The sequence below is a fragment of the Hypanus sabinus genome, chromosome 27 (assembly GCF_030144855.1).
Source record: "Hypanus sabinus isolate sHypSab1 chromosome 27, sHypSab1.hap1, whole genome shotgun sequence".
In the NCBI taxonomy this organism is placed as follows: Eukaryota; Metazoa; Chordata; class Chondrichthyes; order Myliobatiformes; family Dasyatidae; genus Hypanus; species Hypanus sabinus.
In genome coordinates this window covers 6876743-6897773 of record NC_082732.1, presented here as the reverse complement: position 1 = coordinate 6897773, position 21031 = coordinate 6876743, and the positions used below count along the sequence as shown (strand labels likewise).

Genomic DNA, 21031 nt, shown 5'->3' with positions numbered 1-21031 from the left:
TCGAACTTCCGTTAATTGCTGTCTCCCTTCACCATTCCCATTCCCCTTTTCCTCTCTCACCTTCCCTCCTTACCTGCCCATCACCTCTATCTGGTGCTCCTCCCCCTTTTCTTCTTTCCATGGTCTTCTGTCCTCTCCTATTAGACTCCCCCTTCTCCAGCCCTGTATCTCTTTCACCAATCAACTTCCCAGCTCGTTACTTCACCGCCCCTCCCCAAGTTTCACCTATCACTTTATGTTTCTCCTTCCTCTCCCGCACCTTTTAACTCTGCTCCTCATCTTTTTTTCTACAGTCATGCCGAAGGGTCTTGGCCTGAAATGTCAACTGTCCTCTTTTCCATAGATGCTGCCTGGCCTGCTGAGTTCCTCCAGCATTTTGTGTGTGTTGCACAGTTTATAGTATTGTAGTGGTATTGATAGTGTGCTAATTTATTCTGTATTGCATTTAAATACAAAATTGTTTGATCAGTCAATGGTAGTTTGTCTTTTTTAAACTAGTTAGCTGAAACTTCAGCTAGTTGATGCAGTTTCTTAATTGGGCCAAAACATACTGATCCTGAAGCGTCCCAATTAATCGGAATCCACTGTACTTAAATATCCAGTCCTTTCAAATACCTTTGAATAATTTACCAGTTATATGACGTCAGGCTCATTGGCCTATAATTTCTTGGTTTATTCTCCAAGCCTTTCTTAAACAACAAAACAACATTAGCTATTTTCCAGTTCTCCAGTGCCTCACCAGTGGCTCAGGATGATTTAAGTACCTCTGCTAGTTCCCCTGCAATTTCTGCATTCACTTCCCACAAGGTCCAAGGGAACAACCTGTCAGGCTCTGAGTATTTATCCACCCTAATTTGCATCAAAATAGCAGACGCCTCTTCCTTTGTGATCTGTATAGGGTCCATGACTTTGCATCACTTCTGTAGACTGTGTCTGTCTCCTGAGTGCACAAAAATCCATTTCAGATCTCTCCTGTTCCTTCGGTTCTATGCACAGATGACTACTCTGAGCTTCCACAGGACCAACTTTGTCCCTTGCTATCATTTTGCCCTTACTGTATTTGGAGAAGCCCTTGGGATTCTCCTTAACTGTGTTTGCAAGAGTAATCTCATGCTTTTTTTTTAGCTCTCCTGGCTTCCTTCTTGTTTTCTCTTGCATTTCTTATACTCCTCAAATACCTCATTTGTTCCTACCTGCTATGCACCTCCTTCTTTTCCTTAACTAGGGCCTCAATATCTCTCAAAAACCAAGATTCCCTGTACCTGTTATCCTTGCCTTTTATTCTGACAGGAACATACAAACTCTATATTCTCAAAATCTCATTTTGAAAGCCTCCCACTTACCAACTACATCTTTGCCAGAAAACAACCTGCCCACACGTGCCAGATGCTTTCTGATACCATCAAAGTTGGCCTTTCTCCAATTCAGAATCTCAACCCAAGGACCAGACCTATCCTTTTCCAAAATTACCTTGAATAGCATCATGATCATTGGATGCAAAGTGATCCCCAACACAAACTTCTGTCACCTGCCTGTCTCATTCCCTAGAGATCTAGTACCACACAATTGAGTTGAGACCTCTATGTACTGATTAAGGAAACTTTCTTGAATACGTTTGACAAACTCTATCCCATCCAGCCCTTTTACAGTGTGAGTCCTAATCAATATATTGAAAGTTTGAATCACCTATTATCACAATCTTATGTTGCTTGCAACTGTCTGTGATTTCTCTACAAATTTGCTCTTCTAAGTCCCTCAGGCTATTGTGTGGTCTGTAATATAATCCCATTAAAATGCTCATCCCTTGCTTATTCTCAGCTCCTCCCATATAGCCTCAGTACATAAACTCTCCAATCTATCCTGTCGGAATACTGCCGTGACATTTTCCCTGACTAATAATGCCACCTTTCATCCTGCCCACTCTGTCACGTCTAAAAGAACAGAGCCCCAGAACATGAGATGCCAGTTCTGCCTATTCTGCAACCAAGTCTCAATAATGGCTACAATGTGGTAATTCTGTGTGCTGCTCCATGCCCTGAGATCATCTGCCTTTCCTACAATACTGCTTGCTTTGAAACAGATCTCAGAACATTAGTACTCTCATGCTCAGTCTTTCAATTCCTGACTCTATATAGGCTTGAAAACATCTATCCCCACAACCATCCACTATCTTCTCTGGCACTTTGGTTCCCATCGCACTGCAACTCTAATTTAATTGCCCCACAGACAAACAAGCCTTCCCGCAAGGATATTAGTCCCTCTGCGGTTCAGGGGCAAACTTTCCCTTCTGTACAGGTCCCACCTTCCTTGGAAGAGAGTCCAATGATCCAAAAAATTTGAAGCCCTCCCTTCTGCAGTATTTCCTTAGCCATGTGTTTAATCTTCCTATTTCTGTCAATGTCACTCTTTCTACCCATGTCATTGGCACTGAAACAGGCACAACTTCTGGCTGCTCCCCCTCCCACTTAAGGATCGATCTGAGATGTCCCGGACCCTGCACCTGGGAGGCAACATACTATCAGTGATTCTCACTCTCATCCACAGAACCTCCTGACTGTTCCCCTAAGCAACAAATCCAGATCAATACAACTTGCCTCTTCTTCCCCCTTTCCTTCTGTTTTTTCCTCAGCTTGGTCAACAGTATCCAAAGCTGCTATTGAGGGAAATGGAGTTAGATGTATTCTGCACTGGCTGCCTATTCACCTTCCCTCTCTTAATGGTCACCCACTTACCTGTGTGCTGCACCTTGGGTGTAACTACCTCCCTGTATGTCATATCAATCATCCCCTCACTCTCCCAAATGGTCTGCAGTTCATCCATTTCCAGCTCCAATTCCGTAACATGGTCTGAAAGAAGCTGCAGCTGGATTCACTTCTGGCAGCTGTTGTTATCAGGAACACGGGAGGTCTCCCTGCCTCCCACCATCCTGCAAGAGCATTCCTGTACCTTGCCTTGCATCCCCACAGCTCCGTGCAATAAGAAAGGAAAAAAAGAGCAAAAAATCTACTTATGGCCTTTGCCTCTCCTCACCAAGCCCTCTATGAGCTCAAGCTTGATCTCCCAACTCTAACACTGGCCCACTCACTCCCCTTAAACCTGCTGAAGGGTTTCGGCCTGAAATCTCAACTGTACTCTTTTTCTAGATGCTGCCTGGCCTGCTGAGTCGCTCCAGCATTCTGTGTGTGTTGCTCCACTTAAATCCAACTTCTTTTTTTATTGACCCTTACCAAGCGCCTAATTATGTATAATCTAATGTCTCCTTGGACACTGTGTCACATCAAGTGTTTTAACTGCCTCCACTCACTTCGTTTGAAATCTCTCTCCTGCTTCACGATCCAATGCTTTTTATACGGATGGTTCAGAAGATCCAGTCATAGGTCGTTCAGCTGGTTCTGTTTATGTTGCAATTTCAGGTGACCATTAAGAAAGGATTATCAAGCAAATTATCAGTATTCATGTCTGAGGTGGTTGCTATAATTTTAGCCTTGGTATGAATTGAAGAAGTACACCCTGGTTATGTACTACATTCTTAGTTTTGACATCTATTAAAAAGGGTATTTCAAACTGTAGGCCAGACACTCTTCTTGAGATTGGGCAACATCTGTTGACGCTGCAGGGTCTAGGCTTGTGAATCCATTTCTTGTGCTTCCCTGCTCATGTTGGGGTTGAAGGAAACAAGGTGGCAGATATTCAAGTATTCAATCACTCAGACTTAAGGATGGAAATGTAGTGGTGCCTTTGTGTAAAGGGAAGGTGAAAGTCATAATTAAAAGGTCTATTCAATCATTGTGGCAACATAGCTAGGGTAAGGGAAAGAGAGGATGGCATTTATATACATGAAATTCAGAAGATCATGGAAGCTCAGCTGGGGGAAGGGAATAAAAGAAGGGAGTAAGCTACAATTACACCTTGTGCACTGGACATGCAAGGCTGGATGTTCAGAATTAATATGCATGATACAAACATTTGTAGGGAGAGCACAGGTCAAGAAATGGTGCAGCATATATTTTGCTTGAATGCAGATCCTATGAGTTGCAAAGAAATACTAAGTTAAGGTCTTTAGGACAGACAAGGTTTAATATGGACAGTTTGCTAGGATATCACTGTTGTTTTAATGGATGCAAGTACGTTCTTGACTTTCTCAAATGCATTCGACTCTTTAATAGTATTTGAGTTTTTTGGTGGTGAATTGAAGTAGGTATACTTCCTGTCACTTTGCTCCACACTGCACCTCAATAGATGGTGGTATCCACCTTACGTTGGTCTGCCAATGGTCATTGAACTTTACAAGAAGAACAATCCAATGTCTCCTCAGGAACTGTGGCATGCTGAATGTTCTGCCTGTGAACACTCATTTCTTTTAAAATCTTTCTCCCACTATGCAATCCAACATCTCCTTGGGAAGTATGGTGCACAGAATGGCCCAACTGCTCCCTCTCACAGTTTTGAAAATCTCTCCTGCTATGCAATCCAACGTCTCCTTGGGAACTGTGGAGACACTGGTCCATGCACACCCTTGTGCTGACTCCCTCTTGTCAATGGCCACAAGTCAAATTTGAAATAATTCATGTCATGGATGTTCCTGCATCCTGTTCAGGTAACTCTCCCTCTCCGTGATGTTTTCAACACAATGGGGTCCACCAGCTCCTACATCACTTGATCCTGCATCCCTATTTTTATGTATTTTCTCTCATTTGGTAATTTTGTAGTTTAAATTTAAAAAAAAACCTTACCTGCAACTCACCTGTTCCGTCTTACTGAAACCTTTTGAGACAAAGCCTTAGATCTCAGATTCCTCCACTGGCCCAGTCACATAATGGCTGATCTAAGATTGTCTCTGGAATCTAGATACTCTCCTGTGCCTCTTCTCACGAAATCCTCTTGAGCCAAAACTCAGTTCATCACTCTAACTCTGTCCACTCCACAGAAAATGAGACTTGCTACTTTCAATGGTTCCTGCTCTGGCTGTCACCTCAGATCCTGCTACTTTTCACTCCATTCCATCCAGGCCAATCAGTATTCAATGAAATCCTCCTCATCCTTCTGAACTACATCAAGGGTGAACTCTAGAGTCACAAACACACCTTATACATTAAGCCTTTCATTCTTGTGAACCTCCTCTGGTCCCTCTCCAGGGCCAGCACATCTTTCCTTCAATATGGGGCCAACTGGATACACAAAATGGAAAATGACTCTGGCCTCCTAGAAGGTGAGAGTTAGTTGTCCTCATCAATCTTTGTTATAGATTCAAAGAGTTACACAGCACAGATGCTGTATAGCAGGCTCTTTAGCACAATGATCCATGCCAATCAGTATGTCCATCCAAGAGAGTGCCATTTGCCAGTGTTTGGCACATAACTTTCTCAACCATTCCTATCCACGTATCTGTTGTTGGCACATAACTTTCTCAACCATTCCTATTCATGTATCTGTTGTGGTAGGCGTCTAACAGAACTCTGTGGTTGGCCTCAGCATGCGTCTTTCTCTAGCCAACAAGAAAGACTCAATCCAAGCCCGAGAAGGGCCAGTCGAGATGTGACGGTAATGAGAGAACTATGTGTGGTGGTGAGCCCAAGTGCAGAGTACGGCTTAGAATTAACTCAGACTCAGACTCAGAACAGCAGTACTAGAAATGAATAAGCTCTGAAGGCTCAGCATGAGGCCTTCAGGTACAAGCAATCTACAAAGGAATGTGGCAGGCAAAATTGGTATTCTAAATCTTAAAGGGACAATGGCAGCTAACCATACTCTAGGGGTTAGGAGAGCTGAAATTTGGATGCCTGCTGCTGTTCAGTCAGGACCATGACAATGATGTATCAGAGAACTATGGGAGCCCTGGAAAGTCAGCTTAATCAGATAGAAGTAGGATGGTCTGAGATTGTGAATTATGCCCTCAGTATGATGTACTCTCCACAGGCAATCTTCTGCCTTCCATAATGTGAAATTATTTGTGTGAAGTGGACATGTCCACCATTTCAGGCCGCTCTGCTCTATAAAACTCCCGGGACTCTGTCATTCACTGTTTATGCTCTGCCCTGGTTTAGCTTCCCAAAATGCATCATTTTTCACATGCCTGAGTAAAATTCTACCTGCATTCTAGATCCTGCTGTAACTTAAACAATCTTCTTCCCTGTCAAGTACACCACCAATTTTAGTGTCATCCAAAAAGTTACTAAACCATGCCAGCTGAATTCTCATCCAAATTGTCAATATAGATGACAAACAGCAGAGGACCCTATGGTACATCACTTATTACAGGCTTCCAATCTGAAAAACAATCCTCCACTATTACTCTTTGATCCTTTCCACCTCGCCAAATTTCTTTCTAATTGACTGACTTATTCCATCTAGCCTACTATGCAGAACCTTATCAAAGACTTATCAAAGTCTATGTAGACAATATCTACAGTCCTGCCCTCATCAAACATCTTGGTCACCTCTTCAAAAATCACAATCAAATATGCAAATCCTTATTTCCCTCACATAAAGCCATGGTGACTATCCTTGACTGCCTGAAGATCAAGTGATACCCAGACATAGACTCGGCAATGTTCCAGTATTACAATGTGGCAGGTGTTGAGCAGTGAGTACCTTCAATCCTACATTTTACAAAATAATCTACAGATTCGGCATTAGGTCCAAAGCAAAACATCAGCTTCTGTGATCTACCAACATCAAAATGATGTTCCTTAGAAAACATCAGTTCATCTGCTGGGATCACTTTGGAACAGATTTACATTCACGTGGCAGGGAGGGGCAGAGAGGCAAAGTATTGACGCACAATATCTGTTGGGACTTGGACTACTGAAAACAATTACGAGGAGCACTGGTGGTGGAAATTACTACATGCACTGCAATACAGGAACTTATTGTCCCAGTGGGATCTTCTTTGCCAGACTCTGTGGCCTTAGCCCTGGCTCTTTAAGTAACCCAAGCCCTCTTCTACAGTGTACGATTCCATGATTCAATGAAATTGGTTTCAGGAAACAGGGTTCATTTCTTTGGTGGCAAAGTTATATCCAGTAAAGCTACTCAAAAGGCTAAGAATTTCACTGAGAGAGCATCGCTTACACTAAACAGGAGGGAGTGACTTAAAATATATACAGTATGTATATACCCATGGCACAAGGTTACCAATAAATCTCCATTCATTTCTCAGTACCGATTCTGTTGGATAAAAATATGTATTAACAGCTTAGATAGCAATTAGAGCTATTACATTAGCAAGACAAGGTAGATGGAGAAATTGGTCAAACAGTAAAAAACTCCTGGAGTTTCATGAGCAGAATAATGCCACATTTATTAAGAACAGAAAGCAAATAAATAAAAGACGAAGTAAAGCAGCAGAAGAACAGTTAAAATGCAAGTGCAAATATCCTTCTCGTACACAGCAACATGGAAAGCACAATGAAATCTTTGGTTTGTAATTGACAATTCTGTACAGTAAATAATCCCAACTCTTAGCATTTACATTGGCATTTTTCATAAATAAAGTAGAAAAATAGATCAATGCAAGAAGAGGTTATGTACCTTAAAGATTTAAGAAACAAAGACAGATTTTTTTTGATTTTTTTTATCTGAACAAAAGCTAAACTTTAAAAATAATAACACATTATATCTGCTTACACATCTTCCATGGGAAGAGATCAAAGACATAATTTGAGCATCATTTCATTGAACAATAGAATGACTTGGCTGTTTTCTCTTTCTATGTCAGACACAGAAATAACTCCACAATCCTTATTGCTTTGATTTGAACTCCAGGTTCCCTTCAGTAGAGAAATTGTTAAACTAGGGCGGAGGAATTAATACTTGACTGTGATCGACCCAGGAATTTTGGAAAGATAGATTCTCAGGTCTAGACGGCTATCTGAGTTTGCACCCAAAATGTAAGTTTGGACTTCCCTAACAAATTTTCCCCATGTCTTTGAAAGTCCACGTAGAATCTATTCATCTGGGAGGATTTTGTGCCTTTAGCCAAAACCGCTTTCAAAAACCCATTCAAAATCACCTGGTATTCAGTCCCTTTTTTTTTAAAGTAGAAAGTTTACTTTTAAAATTACACAAATAAAGATTATATATATATATATATATATATATGCTTGAGTTGTAGCCAATCAAGCGGCTTAGTGATTACAGATCACTACAGCCATCAACTTAATTTCATACCTTAATCTAATGTCAGCTGAAAGATGGTAAACTTGACTCAGCTGCAATAGTGTTACTAGAGAAAAGAAGTATCAATACTTAAATTTTTAACTCTTCAGTGTGATAGGTGTATATTGATAAAGTAGTTAAGTTATAACTGAAAAAATGAACTACCAATCCCAGAGGGAGGATGAAGTGTTTCCAAGAGTATTAGTCCGTATCAGTGACACAATGGTAATCCAGAGACGTTTTTTTGCTTTTATGATATCCTATCTGATGCAAAATTTCCATTTTAAGATACCCTTCTCCGCCCAAAATCTATGTAATATTTAGATGGGATCATATTAACACTCCCATCCTCGAATTAGCAGAGTTAAACCAATAGAACTGCAACACAAAGGAGGTAATGATGTCTTTACCCGATGAGTTTTGCCTGACAGGATTTTACATGCCTTCAGTTCTTTCATAGCCTGTATGCATGCTGAGGGATATGTGGAGGATGATGAGAAGGGAACAGACATGGGCTAATGCTTCGTAGATAGATGATTTTTAGATAATTCTCAAGTCTGAGTTGCAACAGGAAAGCAAGTTTGCAAATTCTGGTGTGTTCTGATAAAGGATGGGTATATTTTGCATCTATCATTGGCCAATTAAGTCCACATCAAATTTCTCTAGTCAGTCTGAACAATTTCTCAAGTAGGTTATCACATGGAAAAAAGAATTGCTATATTTACAAAAATACAGTAAAAATTCCCAACTTTCAGTTGACACAATTCCCCCCAGGGAACTCAACCTACAAAGACACTGACAAGAACCTCGTGACTATTGTTGTGCTTGGTGGGTTCATGTGCAAACCATAACAAGCGTTTGTACATACACCTCCACCTGCTAATCAAAAGAGTTCTTTATGATGTGAATTCAGCTGTAGTGAGTCTATGTAAGCTAGAATGCAATAGCTTAGCTGCAAACATGAAACCACAGCACTGTGCTTTACTATGTTACACAGTCCCAACAAATTATATCATTCCCTTTTGAAAGGAATCAGTCCTCATTTTTAAGGCCAATTTTTTTTTAACTGCCTGTGCTTGATAAACAGCATGATAAAATTGTTGAGTGCCATCTTGTAATTTTTAGATTGGTTTCTATTGACTACAGTAAAGCATAAGTAAGATTTACAGATCCATGTTAAGCAGCAATAAAGGTCACTAAATGCCCACTGAAATCCTGAGCCCACATTGAATTTTTTGTATGGACAGACAATGCCTCATTAGCACCACATCCCATTCATTTTAAGAGATATCAGTTAATCCCTGAGGCCTTAAATCAGCCTTGGCAAAAAGAATTGATGAAAGGTTCAAACACTTGCAAGCCTGCAACTGAGCCTGTATTATATCTTTTCTTAAGGGGATAAAAAAATCTATTTCAGAAATATTTCTTCCATGAAATGAAGTTCTGTCTGGCTAAGACCCCTCCAATTGGAAATGCTAATGACATTTTGGTGTCTTTTTCTCACTAGTACATGAGCTAAGTCATCTCACTGTGTGATGTCAAGATGGCAGCACAGTGCAGTAGGACCACGTCAGTAATAAATCTCTCAAGTGAACTTGGAAAGATGTCAATTAAATTAGCCTCACAAATCCCCTCTACACCCATTATTCATAAAGGTTTGCTTTACTGCATTATTTATTGCCCATTCCTTGCTAACACTACACATATTGATATTTCCGAAGTAAATTATAATTAACGTAATCAATCAATTGCAAAGCCTCCCATGTAGAATATGATTACCTTCACTTAACAAGATTAAAATTTTATTGAGCTTCTGTAAGAAATAGGGAAGAGCATGCATTTATATATAAAAACGTCTCATGTCCTTATGATTCTACAAGGTAACTTCACAGCTAATTCATTGTTTCTGAAACATTGTCAATATTTTGATTTTAATGGAAATGGAAGTTGGATGGACTATGAAATACTCAGACCATGCAGGGTCATAGACAAGGTACCCCTGCACCAAGACAACCTGTAACCTCCAAAACATACACTACAGTGTCTTTCAAACACCAATGAAACAAACGACTGGCCTATCTGTTTCAGAACTGTTGATCAAAGGATAACAGCCAGGCCATCAGAATAAATATTATTATTATTATTTCCTTGTGTGCATGTGAAAGGCAAGCCAGAATTTGGCCTAATAATTGTTAAATTGCAACACTAGCTCAGTAATGTACTTTGGCATAATGTGGTTATCACCCGGGGAAAAGAAAAACACAAATTTTAAAAGGTGTATTTGTGCAACCTCTCGTATCCAATGCATTCATTCGACTTCAAAGGCCTTTCCAGGAATTGGGTGGACAAGGGTGTAAGCTTGGATAATTTGACCACGATTGAAATGAGTAACTCCATTACAGGATCAAAGGAGGAAGCCGTCTCCTTCTTGGAGGCAATGTTCTCACCGTTTTGACCATGACCATGATAGGGTGCTGATGGTGAGATCAGCCCGCTGTTTCTCTCCGTGGGATGCTGATTTTAACCACTTCTGCTGGTGAATGTGGCAGGGCAGATGCATGGAGGGTCCACACCCGAAGTATTACAAGTCGAACTGGTGTTTGGTGTTCCAGAATTGCCAGGCCAATATCCAAAAGCCTGATTGCTTGCTGCTGCAGTTAGCAGAAAGCAAGATCCAGGGTGTGAAGAATTGGCTGTTGCCCAGCTTGAAGCAGCAACCTGTTACCACCCAAGTCTCCCCACCAGTATTTATTGACCAGTGGCACCTTTGAATATGTCCTGTATTGAACACTTCCACTACTTTTGATCTTGTTTAGTTTTAAGAAAAATCCCTTGCTAAATGCTAGTTAAGGAAATAAAATACATTAACCTTTACGTCAGCTTGGTGGATTGTTCATGATGATGTCACCTGCCAGGGTTTACACCAATTGCAACAATAAACACTCCCAACACTTCTAATCTCCTGTCACGTTCATTCTCAATCCTGCTCCCAATCTGCTCTCCGTACAGGCATTGTTGTTCTAATGCAGACCAACTTAAGAAGAAGGAACCGGCACCTCACCTTCTGACTCAGCATTTTACACCTGTCAGAACTCAATTTCAAACTCTACTATTTCAGATAACCAGCCTTTCCTGTTTGTGTGAGCAGTAAGTGCATACATACGTTTCCCAACAGTTGCTGAGTACTGCATCACACAGACAGTACTAATAGAATCTAGATCTCCACTCCATCACAGACATTCTCCTCTTTGGAATTTAACACAGTGGTCTCTTTAATTTCCGATTTCTGGAGAACGACCAGCCTCCTGAAACATTAACCCTTTCTCTCTCTCTCTCCAATGATGCTGCTTCACATACTAAGTGCTTTCAGCATTTACTTTTTTTTTATTTTGGAAAATCCTGACAATTTTTCACAGCTGTTTGAAAATTACAGCACAGTTCATGGTTAAGTATAGTGTATCTCTAGATTCATAGTGTCAATGGGAAGTATTTAAGATTCTCCTCATAATCATCTCTCTGATTAAATTCATTCCAGTCTCTGGGATGGCAGAGAGTGGTTGACAGCAAGTAAGTGATCAGTTGCTTTTTACACATCCATAATTTCAGTGGAGAGCAACATCAAACAGGTGAGTGGTGTCTGGCTGCATTTATTATATAAATTGTTACCTGCAAAACCTTTACTTCACAACATCCAGGCTGTATTCGTTCATAAATAATAATAATTAAACTGTAGTAAATGAATGTTAATTAAATCATGCAAGCTCTATGTTGGGTGGCATTTTCACTCACATGATCTTTTTATCAAGTTACTTTTCTCTAAACAACCCTTCATTACCAAGAGATTGGATGTTGTAATCATTGTTGCTAATTGTCTTTATGCATGCAAATGTGGTGTAAATAAGAAAGATTCTACTCATACAGTAATTAAAACTAACAGTGACTTCCCCCACCCAGGGTGTAAATAGCTAATTTTAAGGTGATTGGAGAGAAGTTTAGAGGGAATGTCAGAGGGAGGTTTTTCTTAATATAAAGAAATGATGGATGCTTGCAACGTGCTGCCAGGTGTGATGGTAGAGGCAGATACATTAGGGATATTTAAGAAACTCAGACAGGCATACAGATGAAAGAAAAAAAGGAGGGCTATGTGAAAGGGATAGGTTGGGTTGATCTTGGAGTAGGTTAAAAGCTCAGCACAGCATGTGGACCCAAACAAACCGTACTGCGCAGTATTCTTCTGTGTTCCACTATCTATGCCAACCATAACACAATAATCCAGACAGGAGGCTCAGGCAATGAACTGAGGGGACCACTGAAGTCAGCGCTGCTGTAACAATCTGCATTTACATTATTATATATTTTTATTTCTGATGGTTATCCCAATCTGGTTTGTGAAGTTGACGTGCTGCACAATTGTAAAATGACTCTACTAAATTGATCACTTCAATGGAAGTCCTTGAGTGGTTATTGATTGGACTAATTAACTTTCTTTTCTCTTTACAAGTGTTGCTTACCAGTATCCAGTGTTTTCTCTTTGAAGTGAGGTCATTTGAATTAAACTAACTAATTTAAGTAATTAGTTTTTCCGATCCGTGGTAACTGTGGGTGAGCACAATGGCTCCACACCAATTAATAAACATTCATATTCTAATTTCAAAGGAATTGATGAAAAATAATTTGGGCCACTGGTCATCAACATCAGATGCTGATGGTTATGCTGTGGTTAGTAATGAACGCTTTGTGACACTGTTGCTACAGAGTTATGAGGTGACCATTCAAAGTGAGTTAGCTAACATTTCAGTGCCCTATATTAATTTAATAAAATTCATTTTGCACTCCAGGTATACCGTATGTCACACTCTCTCAGTTTAGTTACTTCATACAATGCAGTATCAGTGAACACTATAAATCCAATAAGAAATGCTAACTTAATAGTTTGTAGAAAATAAAGAGATCTTTATGAAGTTGAGCTAAGGGTGGCCTTGCCTGTAAGGTTTATTCAGCAGCAAAACTCATTAAGATCCCTGTTGTATCCAGCTTTCTTAAGCTTGTCTTGTTTAAAGGTGTTCAGCACAATGGCCTTTCCATTGCTGCTGTAAGTATTAATAAGCAGAATATTAAGCACTCCTCAGCATCACTAAACCTATAAGGTGAGAAGTCCTTTAACCATTGCCACATTAACTCATTTGGTCTCACTCCATTAGAGATATTCCATATTTTACCCACCAATAAAAACTAATTTATTTTCTCCCTTTCCCAAAGCCGATGAAGGGTTTGGGATCTAGAACATTAACAGCCACAGGTACAGCCTGACCTGCTGAGTGTCTGTGGCATTTTCTGATTAAATTCTGCTGGAAATGTGGTTGTGGGGAATGTAGAAATGTCTTCTCTGCTGTATGCCAAGTCAATTTCACTGTTCATTTGGGTTACTTACAAAATGTATTTCAATTCAACCAATTATTGCCCAAAGTTCATTGATATTGTCACATGAAATATTGAGATCAATGAAAATGATGATACAGTTTCTGAGAGGAAAGATTGTGGTTTCAAATATCTACAAAAAGCAGAGAAAGTATATCAAGAGCAACAATTACTACACAGATCTTCCTTAAGTTTTCACTCTAGAGTGCCTGGAAATCCAGTGGAGACTTTCTGGAGAGTGTAACTCCAGAATTCCACTTGAGAATCTCATCAGGAAAACACCTCAGTGACTCAAACTTCAACACAGACCCGCAGAATCTGGACCATCAGTACAAACCCTCAGACCCTTCCTCTTTAATAGAGTGCCAATCAAAAACATAATAGCAACAAATTAACTGCTTCAAGATGCAAACCGTGAACAGAGAGAGGCTCAGCCAAAATTGCCCATCACAGTCTACTGATCATGGAACATTAGAGATTCGTGTTATGTAGGCAATTCCTTAAAAACCTTAGGTTCCTGCTTTTTTCACAGATACAAGAAGAACTACGAAAAGACAATTCTCAGAGAAACTGAGGTCTGGGATAATCACAAATTTTATCATTTTTCAGTTTTCTTTGGGGAACAATGAAATGAAGAGATCGATAAAAATAAACAATAAGACATGGAAGTATAAATGTAGTGGAGCTTACATGCCTACCAATACCCTTAACCTTGCAGCATGTTATCTCATCGTTATTAAAGGATAGATATCATTCCTCAATGCATATTACCATCAAGTTTCATATTGTTCATAAAATGTACTCATTAGATCATAGTATTCTCCTTAATATCCATATTTTACAAATGTATTCACTCTGTAGTTAGATGCATTGTAGAGAACTAACTGTCAATAGCTTCATGGCGTAATGTAATTGGGAGAAACCCATATATGGATGTTAAGAATGCCCCTCTCTGCCTGCTCTATGGAAGTGTTTTTACATTTCACTAATTCTAATCTATAACTATTGAAACTTCTATCCATGTAATAGTGAGGTACATAAATGAAATAGATGTAAACATTGCAATTCATATAAGAACATCGCCATGAGCCTTGGAATCTCTCATAGCATTGTGTTCTAGCATGGGTCTTGGAAGAGGAGAACTGCAACACTGTTCCCTATGTTTCTTTCAACTTCAAATAGCATTTTACAAGCTAGTCATATAAATTACAAATCTAACATCCATTCTGTTCTGCACACCTACAGTAAATGAACTCAGCCATATAAAGAATAAATTTTAGATAAAGACATGTCTCTGTCAAACATTGAGTCAATATACCAATAAATATGCCTGTCCCCCTTGGCACTACCCATTACTTGTGGGTTTAATGTTTCAAAACTTTATACTCTCAGCTCAGCTCAGCATCCAATACTGAATTCAGTGCATCAAGTTTCAGGAAGGGTGTGAGGCGAAAATGGCATTCTGCTTAGAATGACTTTAACACATTGGTTACTGAAAGTTCTTGGACATTGGCACTGAATTACTATATAATTATATTATGGTAGTAACTTTTAAAGACCAAATTCAATGTGTAGACAACAAAACAATCACTACAGAGCTAGAGACCTGAAACTGATAAGCACGGCAGCTCTTCTGGTCCTTCTGTGCAATTTTAGCACCAGAGTCTGCAATTGACTTGTTGGATAACTATTATAACAGGCATGATTCCTAACAAGACCCAGAGCTCACTTGGAATAACATCTGTGGCTATTGCTATTCAGGAGGCACTGAAACTCCTAATCAAATGAACAGTGTAAACCTTTGCATTACTGAGCCAAACTTGTTGGTCATACCTTATGTCTCACAAGGTCTAGAAAAGCGTGATTATTTTAATAAGAGGAGAGGCTGCAATTTGTAGACTGGTGTGATGTAATATGTATGATTTACTGATAAATACACAGATCTGACACACTTCTTTCAGATCCTAATTCTGCTGTCTGAGCAGGTCAAATAGTTTCCCGGTCTGAATCTCATATCATCTTAAAACTTCAGCACCAAGCAAAAGGACAACAGTAAAGGGTCTGCACTGTCCATACTATCGTTCAGTGGAGAAGAAACAAATAAATCTTTTTTTATGTTTTGAAAATTAATTATTTTTAAGCCATCAGCCAGATTCCTCATATCATTAATATTCTTGTCGGAGCTGCATATTAAAATTGAGCTCCGTTTCAGAATTTCACAAAAAAGATGGGCACCATCTTTCAGATTGAGTTCCATCCCATCATAAGTGTCAGAGCTGTCCTGTGATATTTCCACAGTTGCTGGCAGTATTAACTGGGGCTCGGTCATTCCCCTGTAGACCACTTCCTTAATGCAAGATCATCTCTTCCTTGGTGCCGTTCTGGCAGAGTTCTTGCTTATTCCATTTTCCACAACTCTCTCAATCCCGGTTGGCTCCGGATCAGGTTCATCCAGCAAGTAGAGAACAGCGCCATTACACATCCAGGCATGGCTCAGGTTTCTGGAGAAACTCATTGACCTTAGGGAGATCTTCATAATATGATTGATAATGATGGTAGGATTTCCAAGAGGTTCTCTCATGAGGGAGGCAGTACCCATCTTTTGCTTTTGTAAATCTTTTACATTTTGTATTAAAGGCAAGATTGTAAAGGTTCGCTGTGCAGGCATTTTGATTCCATTGTGCCATCAGTTTTGAGTTACTGTACATTCTGAAATGACATCTTTGTGGCTATACGTGTATACCTGGGCCATTTGCGCACATTAGTTGTGTCCTCATGATCTGGATGCTGCTGAGAATCTTCTTCTGATGTCCCATCAGTGTTATTCCCAGTCTTCGGACATCCCTGTGATTGAGTGACAAAGAAAAGGCAGTGAAACGTTTATGCCCACAGTAAAGAGCTTAGTGTTCCCAAAGTTTGTGCATCATTATTACATTCAATCCTGCATTGATCTTTAAATTGTGTTTCAAAGTCAGTGCAAAAACTGCTGGCCACCATGCTTCAAGTATTGAAAGTAACATTGGAAATAGCAGGGTAAAATTAATTCATTTTTGCTTTGGAAAACTTTACAAAGTGACACAGGCAAAATGCTGGAGGAACTCAGCAGATCAGGTAGCATCTATGGAAATGAATGGATAGTAATGTTTTGGGCCGAGACTCTCCTTCAGGACTGAGAAGGAAGGGTGAAGATGCCAAAATAAGAAGGTGGAGGGAGGGGAAAGGGGCTTGACTTCAGTTTAGCACCTTTTAGGCTGAGATATTAAGTGTAGGAGAAAGAAAAAATATCTTGAGATGGAGGGTTCAGCACAACTATAGAGAGTTCTTGCAGAGGATGGAGGGTATGGTACGTAGACAACCACCTTTCCAAATAAAGCTCAAATCAGTTTTGGCGGTGTCATGTGTGAACTCCCTGATGGTGCTGTATGTTCCTTCATTTACATAACCTGATGTAAAGTTACTAATTTCACTGAGGGAACAAATAACCACGCTTTCAGCTCCTGACTCCTGGTTACAGTGTGAACTTTTCAGAGTTGCTGCAACGAAGTCTACCCAGCCCCAGCTTTTACCTCTTTCCTCCACATTCTCCCGACGCTGAACTGTTATCACACACTCTCTGTCTCTCTCACACACACACACACACACACACACACACACATACGGGGGGGGGGGGAGGTTGGTGATACAAAGATTTGTACTGATGTTACTTTTATCATAAATATGTAGCACACAGGGCAGCAAGAACAATGTAAGCTAAAGGAGGTCTTATTAATTCACTCAAGATTTAAAGCTATTCCTCCTATAAGCATTGTTCCACTTGAAATATGAGCATTGTAGTTCAAGACGGATTCCTTTTCCATAGTCTGTGAAGTCCCTCATCAATGACCTCAGCATTGAAATCCATGTAAGGATGTGGAGAAAGATATTTACTTATAGAACATCAGATAATTTCGGAGATAATCAATAGTTTTCATGGTGTGATCAATCATAATTAATTCCGAAGAACTGACTAGCCCTAAAATGTTTGTATTACAAGTATGAAGTTTCATTCCTTCAAAATATAATCTTAATTTCTAACTGCATTGTTATATGTCTATTTTACCCCTCCCTTTATTTCATTTTTCTTTCCATGTAGTTTAATACATGTGAATACAATCTAATTTATGTTTCTTCATTTAGGCTCTGTGGATCAGTTGAATGGACTGGAGAATGTTGCCATTGTTCAGGTTACTCAGACACAGCAGAGGGCTTGCACAAAGAACCAGGTTGAATCAAGCACCCAACAACAGCAAAATGATTCCAAAAAAAAGTCAAAATGTCTTTGAGCATCTGCCGGCACAGTGAGAGGTGTACCTTTGCTCTTAAGTACTTATTCCAAGCCTTCACGGCAAAAGCTTATGAGAAAATTCCTCTAACAGTTGCAAGCAGACTTCAAACCTTGGGGAACATAAATTAATCAAACCTGGTATGTCTTATATTACTGTTACTTTTATAATAAGGAATTCCCCAATCTGAAAGTAACTTCACACACACACTGATGTTTTAAATTTGAAGCTCTTGTTCCATTGAGGATTGATTATCATCACATGTCTACTTTTTAATTAGACATGATAATAAAGAAATGGTTTGTTAAAGTTCTTCTGGTTGAAGGATGGACTATTTCATCCTCACAGGCAGAAACATCTCAATCAGTGTGACAGTCTACTTTGTTTACGTGGGTAAGGCAGATTATTGATTGATGTTGATTGGGCAGATGGCAGGTTGGTCTTTTCTTCCTTCTGAAGAATGATCAAAGGGAGATGAATTTCAACAATTTCACTTGCATTTCCCAAGGATACTGGCCCATGGTGTAGAAATTGTAGTGATTTGCCAACAACCTCATTCAAAGATATTCAAAGGGGTCAAATGACTTTATAAATTAAAACTTGTCCTTCCAGTGAAGGCTACAGTCAGCAAAGGAGTTTTATTATTTCAGAATAAACTGATGAGAAAATATTGCAGTTTTTAAAAATCACTTCTTTAGCTCACCCTGTGCTTCAGATATTGTGCAGTGGTGGGTGTGGTTGATTTAAAGGTTACTGATTTAGTTATATCTCAGAACAGTGGCCCAGACGGCAGGGAGACTGGTAACCAAATCCTAAAGCAACAGACTCCCCTGGTCCCAGCGAGACTCACTGGTATTGCTTCTGAAATACTTAACAGAACAAAACACGTGTATTTTTTATTTGAAATACATTAAATATTTGATGAAGCAGAGAAAGCAATAGATGAAGAAATCAAGTTATAGCAGCAATGAAAGAAGAGTTCTTCCATCTGAGCCAGAACCCCATTGCATCAGGTAATGGGCACTGTGTGTCATCAGTCTGAACCAAACAGAGAGCCTGAGACAAGGGTCCAAACATGCTCCCTGTTGATCACTAAAGGATTGTTTCTATTTATGGAAGTGTTCATCCCTCTGAATGTCATCCTTAATAAATGATGATGAGTCTGGTATTGATAGCATTTACGAGGAATTATTTTTAATCAGTATCTTAAAGGGCTCCTTTTTAAATTTCTTAGTATCTGTGCATATCAGCCTGGAGCAGTGTGTGAATTCTGAAACACTCTATGGAGCCGACATTGTTAAAATATTCTTGATATTCTTGTCAAAGTAAGTTAATTGAAGCTGGTTCATTTGTACTGATATTAGTTCAGCTGAAACTAAGCCGTTTAGTTAACCATAGACTGATCTCATCCAAGGACATTGCATAATCCTGCAGCATAATTCCTACCTGGGTGTGAATGCGTCTGCCCTGTGATAGAAGGAACAGAATCAGTGGGGTGTCTCATGTGTGAGTTAGTGTCTGGGGTGAATGTATGTTAGAAAGGTGGAATGCGAGATGTCAGCATGTTCCATTGTTTAGCAAAGCTCCCATCCAGGCCATCCATTTCTCCAGTGAGTGTTAAGAAGGAACTTCACAAGGAACAATAGAGGGAATGAGCTGGATTGAAAAGGAGTTATTACACTATTTGCATGGAGTCACACAAATTCTTAGGGTGAAGCATTTTTTCTTCTTCATCATGTGCCCCCTCCCAAATATAATTCAGCAATCAGTGGGATTATTCTGTCCTCTGCGTACATTTGCATGTATTCATATTGCGATCGAATTGGACAGAAAAGTCATGTGGTGTGTCTGCATCGTGGCAATGTAACATGGTCACTACCAGTATATCAGCTTAGAACCTCAGTACAAGAATATGGTTTAACTGGCCCTTCTTGCAAATTAATACTACCTCTTTATACAAATATGTTATATACTGATTGTGTCTCAATAAATTTGTGTTGGCTTTAAGAAATAAGAAATTAACCCATGATAAAATAGTCACCGTTTGTAATTTATGTCAATGCATGTGCCTGAATGCTATGAACTATTGTACACTCATTTACACACACTGTATGGCATGTACAAATAAGGCATACACACTATTCTGCTCGTGTGTAAATTCTGGACTAGATTGATAATGGCATCACCTTTATCCACATGCCACACAGCGAAGATGCCTTCCTTCCATCAGTGACCCAACAATCCTCATTTTCTATCTGCTAGTCAATATACAGTAATAAACCTGTGACTATCATCTCCCTGTCGTTGTGGTGAGGCTTGTGAGTTCTTGAGAGCAATGGCCTCTGGAGCTTCATTCCTGGTATGGCCACCCATGACGGTACTGTCATAGGTGAGATCCGGATAAAGACCTCAAAAGTAGATCTTGCCGAAGATGATGACAAATTACAATGGCAATGAAGGTGGAGGTAGGCTGCAGCAGGCATCTCAGAGACCATGCCACTGGACCCTAACCACAATCAGCCAAGGACTGTGTGATGGTTGTCTGTTCATCAGGCTGAACATTAAACAAAGTCACACACAGGCTTTCTCCATTAAGGGAATAACCATTTGGGAGAACATCATACTAGTGACCTCACCACAGCTACAGCAGAACTATTCTCACACTACACCAGTCCTCTTTCCGACTTTATCAATTACTGAAAAATTTAAAAAATATATATTTATATAAAACAGTGCATAATACATGACTATAAAATTGAGACTAATTAGAACCCCACACACTATACAATTACTCATTACTTCTTTAATCCCATTTTACCTGAAGAGGAAGATAATTAAATCATTTTCACTGTATGAAACTTTAGCTTCAGTATTATATTTTTGAAAAGCTCATTTTAATGAGATTGCATGTGAATTGTAGAGAAATAATGGAACAAAAGCAATTAGTTGATTACTTGGTTGATTACACATTTAATAAATTTTAATACTTTTAGTTTTAATCAAAAAATAAGAACCTTTTGAATATTAATGTATGGATTAATTTGCTAGGAAAATATAATAACTTATTAATTACACCTTAATTATTGTTATGCATAACATGCCAACCAAAGAAGATTGAGCTTAGTCGCATGAAT

The 21031-nt window shown here is 39.4% G+C and overlaps 1 protein-coding gene and 1 long non-coding RNA gene across 3 annotated transcripts in view; one reads left to right on the top strand and one right to left on the bottom strand.

The window, feature by feature from the left end:
• LOC132381978 (uncharacterized) overlaps positions 1-18039 on the top strand; it is a 72390-nt gene extending 54351 nt beyond the window's left edge. Inside the window, exon 4 of the long non-coding RNA XR_009508162.1 lies at positions 17752-18039. This is a non-coding gene — a long non-coding RNA (uncharacterized LOC132381978). The remainder of the gene's footprint in view (positions 1-17751) is intronic.
• Positions 14152-21031, bottom strand: part of epha8 (eph receptor A8) — a 627227-nt gene continuing 620347 nt past the window's right edge. For both annotated transcript variants that reach the window (XM_059951704.1, XM_059951705.1), the window contains one exon: positions 14152-16419. In XM_059951704.1, the coding sequence (XP_059807687.1) occupies positions 16305-16419 (115 nt within the window). In that variant the 3' untranslated portion in view covers positions 14152-16304. The remainder of the gene's footprint in view (positions 16420-21031) is intronic.